Here is a 7,168-nt window from a genome sequence, read left to right as displayed (position 1 = left end):
GCTGCTGGCTCTAGCCAGCCTCCGTATACGCCTCGATCGGAGCAGCTAACTGTACGGCGGCGCAGGCGTGAAACAAAGCGGAGCTCTCAGCTGGCCAGGCCAGGCCAGCCACCGAGCTCCGTTTCCTCCGCAGCCCATTTCCGCTGTCACGTTGAGTCTCCCCATGCAAGAAAAGGGCGCCGGCGACGGCGAGGTAAAGGCGTTGGACAGACACGCCACTATAAGCAGTGTCATGCAGAGGCACCTTTGTGCTGGACCGACCGGGCTTGCCTGCGCACATTTGCGAGATGCCGACACGCACCTGAGCTAAAGTGCACGCGGGTCCGCCGCTGCAAATCGCTACTATAGGAGTATAAGTAGTGTGCGCTTAAGGAGTAAAGGCCAGCTCTCTAGCCGGCCGGCAGCGCCACACCTAGTACATGCATGCCCGCCGCGCGAGAAGACGACACGGGGACGCGTTCGGTTGGGCCGGGCGTTCGGATCAACCGGTCCCCAACGAACGAATCCTCCCTTTGGCTCCCGCCCGTTCTGCCTTGTACGTGCTTCTTTTCTCTGGGCACCAGCCGGGCTACGGCGGGCGCGGCAGCGGCAGCGGGCTAGCCACCGCCACCGGCCGGCCGGGGACCATGCGTCCGTCCATTTGGTTCCATTCGCGCGCGAGAGAGAGAGAGAGACACCGGCCCCGTACGCACGGCCAGGCGGCGGGGGGCACGCATTGACGTCGCCGCAGGGAGCGGAACCCCATGCATGGCGCGCAGGCCCCCAAGCTGCTGGCTAGCTAGCCGCTCAGGCAAGGGGACGAGGGTTTACGTATACGTACTTAGTAGGCATCTCCGCATCTGCATCACGCCGGCCGGAGGGGAATCAATTCGCCAGGTAGTAGCCCATGTAGCCTGCGGGTGTCTGTGCATGCGATGCCATGATCGACGCTGCGATTTCGCTGCTAGCCTCGCCCAGGCCCAGGCTTGGCACCGGCGGGCAGCCGCTAATCAATCAACGGCGGCAAACAAAACAAAAACCGAAGCTAGATAATCGGAGAAGCCAGTCAATAAATCAAAAAAAATGCATGGCCTCTGCGAGGGCGGACCGGACAGACGCGCTCCAGCTAGAATCGCTGTCCGCTTTGACCGCGGGAGGCCCGCCAGATCACAAAGATTCACACAGTGACGGACAACCGATCATCGGCCGATTCGAGCGCGGAACAGGACTGTGGGCACTGTGGTGCCGAACGCGCCGAGAGAGCTGCGACCAGAGCAAAGCAGGCCAGAGACGACGTCCCGGAGCGGGCGGTCAGGTGGGCCGGCCCACTGCGGCGGGCGGGCGATGGATCCCCACCACGCATTCCGGCCCTGCCCGCTTTTCAGAGGGAACAGTCCCAAGATGCTAGCTACCGGGCACTGTTGCAGCCACTGTTCCCTGTCCATGGAGAGGAGAGAGGGAGAGCGGGACTGGACGCTTTGGCTTTATTGCCCCCCTCGGCTTTCCCAATCTGCCCCTCACTCACTCGCCCTGCTGCCTCCCTCCATTCCCATTCCTTGCCTCTCTCGCTCGCTCTGGCTCTCGCGCGGGCGAGCAGGAGCAGGGGGGGATCCCGGCTTTCAAATCACCAGAGGCAACAACGACGACGACGACGACGACGACAGATCCGAGGCTTTCTCGAATCGGGCAGGTCAATCAAATCCACCAGGAGTGCCCATCAAATCAAATCGCCTCACCTCAACTCATCACGTCTCGTCGACAAGACTAGAGTATATGCGCATCCATTCATCCATCCATCCCCACTGCCGTTTCCCCCCACTATATAAACCCCCTCCCATCCCCACCACTGCTCACCCCTCTCCTCTCCTCTCCTCCGGCGTCTTCCTCCCCCCACCCCCACCCCCACCCCCTCTCCTGATCAAAGCGCACGCCGAGCAAGCTAGCTAGCAGGTGGTGGTGAGCGCATACACATACGCTTACTGTACGCGACGCGGCTTTGCTTGTCGCCAGCACCATGATGTCGTCGCCCGCGGAGTCCGAGACCAGCTTCTTCCCGGACCACCTCGCGGAGCAGCAGCAGCAGCAGCAGCAGCCCCCCTTCGCCGAGCAGGAGCAGCTGTGCTACGTCCACTGCAACTTCTGCGACACCATCCTCGCGGTACGCCTCCGTTAGATTAGCTCCTGAGTTCGCTCGTTTCCACCCTCTCTCGTCTCACAATCTTGTTCGTCGTCCGTGTGGCGTGTGCATGCAGGTGGGCGTGCCGTGCAGCAGCCTCTTCAAGACGGTCGCCGTGCGATGCGGCCACTGCGCCAACCTGCTCTCCGTCAACCTCCGGAACCTCCTGCTCCCGGCCACCGCCAACCAGCTCCCCTTCAGCCCGTCGCTCCTCTCCCCGACCTCGCCGGCGTCGCCGCACGGGCTCCTGGTATGAATATATACCTACCTATCATTATGCGTTGGATTCTTAACTTGTACAGCGTCTTTGAACTGATGGCAGATATTTGCTAACTTAACTCGACTCCTGCAGGATGAAATGTCGTCGTTCCAAGCGCCGTCGAGCCTACTGACTGATCAGGCCAGCCCCAACGTGAGCAGCATCACCAGCAGCAGCAACAGCTGCGCCATCAACACGCCGGCCATGTCCATGATGCCGCCGCCGGAGAAACCCGCGCAGAGGGAGACCCCGCAGAGGAAGAGCGCTGCGTCTGGGACTAAGCGTAAGTGCCGAGCTCAGTTCTGCTGCCGGTCGTACGTACTAGCTACTAGTCAAAGCACCTTCATGCCCTGGGACTGGGAGAAGAGAGCTCCGGGCGCCGGAGCATGCATGTGCAGCTGCACTGTTCTTGGTAGCACGCCACGCATAGCATACAGCTCCTCTTTATGCATTCTGTCTCTCTTTTAAGGATTCTTTCTGGGCGGTCAAAGGAGTTTTTGAGTGGAAGAGGCCGGATGAATAGTTTGCTCACCCGCTCAATAGCACCTTTTGTCCGTGGAGGTTTTTTACCCCAAACTCCAACGTTAACATATGCACAGTGTGTGATACTATATGCATATAGGAGAACTAAACTAAATAAATGCAGTGAGCATTAGGAATCAGAAACATAATCAGCTCTCTAAGTTAGGTATACGACTGTAGGGGTACCAAATGGGCCACCAGGATGCATTTGTCTGATCCTTCTCCTTGATCCGTGCTGTTCCTGAAGCTACCAAGTGTTTCTCCTTATTTAATTTTAATGCTGCTTGCCGTGATTCTGCAGATCCAGAGAAGCGGCAGAGAGTTCCCTCGGCATACAACCGATTCATCAAGTGAGTGATCACTGATCAGTGCATGGTTCATTCTAGTTCCCCGTCTTAGCTTGCATCTTCTCTCTGGCAAAATGCATATGCATGATGCATGGGTTCCTATGTATGTATATGCAGAGACGAGATTCAGCGTATCAAGGCCAACAATCCGGACATCACCCACAGGGAGGCTTTCAGCGCAGCTGCCAAGAATGTAATGCACTTCATCTTCTCTATTTCTCAATACACATTTTGATCGGATCCGGTTCGATCTTTGATTTGTTCAATGCTTTGTGTATTTCTCATCGATCGTCTGTATGCATCAGTGGGCTCATTTTCCACACATCCATTTCGGTCTGATGCCGGACCAAGGCCTGATGAGGAAGACCAGCATCCAAAGCCAGCTGGTAAGTAAAGGAGGCCCTAAAACCTAATCCTATATATAGTACTATGTCCGTGCAGAATCAGATTGAGCTAACGAGCATAGGCCCTGAGCAGCTAGCACTTATGTGCCCCTTTGTGCTGTGTACGTAGGACGGAGCTGGGGATTGCATGCTCTTCAAGGACAGTCTCTACGCAGCGGCGGCGGCCGCAGCAGCCACAGCGGCATCTAGCATGGGCGCCACTCCGTTTTAGCGTCTTCCCATAGAATATATTGCCTTAATTTCGCTGCATTCTAGCTAGGGTGCTGGGGGGATCATATGAGATCTTGAGATGTATCGTATCGTATCTACGAGTACTCCTCTAGTTTTCGTTGTTTCTTCCTGTCCTTTGCCCTTTCCCTAGTCCTATATGTTCGCCTATCAGCTAATGAGGTTGCTGTGTTTGCCACCTCTTATCTTATGGACATAAAATAGATCGATCTAGTTGCCTCACATTATCGTTTTAAATTAGTTCATAATCCTAACTCCTTACTTCGGCTTTCTACTAATTACATGTCTGCTGAATAATTGAACATGTGCGGGATTTTTATCCTTCGAATTCCTCAAATTACTAGTGACATGTATGTTACTATAGGATTTTGGATCTTTCAACGTGACACTAGTAATAAAGAGCTCAAATCATAGTCACTCCATTTTTTTTAAGTCAAACTACACAAAGTTTGACCAAATTTATATCAAAAAAATATGAACATCTACAATACTAAAACTACGTAGTATGAAAATACATTTCACGATGCATCCGATAATATTGATTTCATATTGTTAACATTGATATTTTTTAATATGAAGTTAGTCAGAGTTTACGAAACTTGACTTTGACTAAATTTATATGCAAACCAAAAAGAAACGAGGGAGTATTACCTCCGTCCTGAAAAAGTTGTCTTAGATGTGGATGTATCTAGACAATAGACCGAGGGAGTATGAAATTTGAGGAACCAATAGAATTGTATAATGAAGAGCGAAAATCATATAATAGTTATGTCCGAGAATTTCTATTGCTAACTAGAAATTGTTGTAAATAAGTTATTCAAAATACAAAAGTTGTTGTATTGTACATAAGTGGTTGCCAAGGAGCTAAGTCACGTGTTTTAGAAATTCAGGGTTGGAGGTACACTTATCACACGGTTGGGTAAATTAATCCTCTAAAGACCTCCTAAAATGCATTAAAGCACTATATATACTTATCACAGGATTGGATGTTTCTCAAGCAGCTTCGAACTGTGTACAACAACCTACCCAAACAAGACAATCATACCCGACCTCTCTCCTACCGGGTTCGCTAACTGCCAGCAGGAACCGCTCCAAGGCGATCCGCAAGGCGATTTTTGCCCGCCTCTCTCCGCCGGCGTTGCTGAGGGTCCTCGTCCCTCCCGTCCGCCGCTCCAATCATGGGATTGGACGGGGACCCCGGCGATTCCCTCCGGCAAGGAGATAGGTGATGCTCTAACCAGCGGCGCTCGGGAGCAGATGGCTTGGTGTTCTTGCCGGTCTTCGGATCCGATTAGATTTGTGTCTAGTGGTCGGCGCTTGGCACTCTTCCGGGTGGCATTGGCTGTTGTAGTTGTGTTTGGTGTCTTGCAATGGGATACGTGGATGGCGGCAGGAGGCGACGTTCCGCTTCTTCAGCCGTGTTGGATGAAGTTGATGGCGTCGGGATTTAATAGACATGGGGAAGAACCCCGGCCGACATGCCACAAAGCCTCGGTCTCGTCGCTTGCGGCGGTCCGCACTAGTGCAGAACCGGGCAATAGCACAGGTTTGTGAGGCCCTTTAGTGCCGATTTGATAACCGACACTAAAGTGTGGGCACTAAAGGCCCCCCTCCCTTTAGTACCGGTTCAGCACGAACCGGTGCTAAAGGGCAACCACGTGGCACGAGGCGCGCCGTGGTCTGGAGGACCTTTAGTCCCGATTGGTAAGGATTTTTTTATTTTTGAAATAAAGTAAAAACAGCCCGCCTACTGGGCCGGCACGGCCTGCGTACGACTAGAAACCCAATCTCTAGCTGGGCCAGGATGCAGGCCCGTACGGCCCAGTAGGCCCCACGGGGCAGAAGACTTGCAATAGGCACACAGAGGCCTTCTTAGAGAGGAGCTCGACACGGTAGCCGTGACGGGGCTTATAAACCGGTGCGAACTCCTCTCAACTAGCGAGATGGGACTAAACATTATGCACTGCGGGTGGCAGCGCACCACCTTTAGTACCGGTTGGTAGCTCCAACCGGTGCTAAATGTTGGAAATATGCCCTAGAGGCAATAATAAAAGCATTATTATTATATTTCCTTGTTCATGATAATTGTCTTTATTCATGCTATAATTGTATTGTCCGGAAATCGTAATACATGTGTGAATAATAGACACCAACATGTCCCTAGTAAGCCTCTAGTTGACTAGCTCGTTGATCAACAGATAGTCATGGTTTCCTGACTATGGACATTGGATGTCATTGATAACAAGATCACATCATTAGGAGAATGATGTGATGTACAAGACCCAATCCTAAACATAGCTTAAAGATCGTATAGTTCGTTTGCTAGAGTTTTTCCAATGTCAAGTATCTTTTCCTTAGACCATGAGATCGTGTAACTCTCGGATACCGTAGGAGTGCTTTGGGTGTGCCAAACGTCACAACATAACTGGGTGACTATAAAGGTATGCTACGGGTATCTCCGAAAGTGTCTGTTGGGTTGACACGGATCAAGACTGGGATTTGTCACTCCGTATGACGGAGAGGTATCACTGGGCCCACTCGGTAATGCATCATCATAATGAGCTCAAAGTGACCAAGTGTCTGGTCACGGGATCATGCATTACGGTACGAGTAAAGTGACTTGCCGGTAACGAGATTGAACAAGGTATTGGGATACCGACGATCGAATCTCGGGCAAGTAGCATACCGATTGACAAAGGGAATTGTATAGGGGGTTGCTTGAATCCTTGACATCGTGGTTCATCCGATGAGATCATCGAGGAGCATGTGGGAGCCAACATGGGTATCCAGATCCCGCTGTTGGTTATTGACCAGAGAGCGATCTCGGTCATGTCTACATGTCTCCCGAACCCGTAGGGTCTACACACTTAAGGTTCGGTGACGCTAGGGTTGTAGGGATATGTATATGCAGTAACCCGAATGTTGTTCGGAGTCCCGGATGAGATCCCGGACGTCATGAGGAGTTCCGGAATGGTCCGGAGGTAAAGAATTATATATAAGAAGTGCTGTTTCGGCCATCGGGACAAGTTTCGGGGTCACCGGTATTGTACCGGGACCACAGGAAGGGTCCCGGGGGTCCACCGGGTGGGTCCACCTGCCCCGGGGGCCACATGGGCTGTAGGGGGTGCGCCTTGGCCTACATGGGCCAAGGGCACCAGCCCCAAGGGGCCCATGCGCCTAGGGTTTCCAAAGGGGAAGAGTCCCACAAGTGGAAGGCACCCCTAGGTGCCTTGGGGGGGAGGGAAACCTCCCT

The 7,168-nt window shown here is 52.7% G+C and overlaps 1 protein-coding gene across 1 annotated transcript; it reads left to right on the top strand.

The window, feature by feature from the left end:
• Positions 1-1,504: 1,504 nt before the first annotated feature.
• LOC125533786 (protein YABBY 5-like) lies at positions 1,505-4,137 on the top strand. Its single transcript, XM_048697136.1, has 7 exons — positions 1,505-2,137; positions 2,232-2,405; positions 2,508-2,697; positions 3,238-3,286; positions 3,401-3,476; positions 3,589-3,669; positions 3,797-4,137. The coding sequence occupies exons 1-7, from the start codon at positions 1,994-1,996 to the stop codon at positions 3,896-3,898; spliced, it is 816 nt and encodes a 271-aa protein (XP_048553093.1). The 5' UTR covers positions 1,505-1,993; the 3' UTR covers positions 3,899-4,137.
• Positions 4,138-7,168: the final 3,031 nt, after the last annotated feature.

The sequence above is a fragment of the Triticum urartu genome, chromosome 2 (assembly GCF_003073215.2).
Source record: "Triticum urartu cultivar G1812 chromosome 2, Tu2.1, whole genome shotgun sequence".
NCBI classification, from domain to species: domain Eukaryota; kingdom Viridiplantae; phylum Streptophyta; class Magnoliopsida; order Poales; family Poaceae; genus Triticum; species Triticum urartu.
This window is presented reverse-complemented; position numbering and strand designations above follow the sequence as displayed.

Bases quoted from the DNA above. Each gene is read 5' to 3' on its own strand.
- LOC125533786 (XM_048697136.1), top strand. From the start codon at position 1,994: ATGATGTCGTCGCCCGCGGAGTCCGAGACCAGCTTCTTCCCGGACCAC. The intron at 2,138-2,231 runs GTACGCCTCCGT...GTGTGCATGCAG, and splicing joins TCTGCGACACCATCCTCGCG to GTGGGCGTGCCGTGCAGCAG. The intron at 2,698-3,237 runs GTAAGTGCCGAG...GTGATTCTGCAG, and splicing joins CGCTGCGTCTGGGACTAAGC to ATCCAGAGAAGCGGCAGAGA.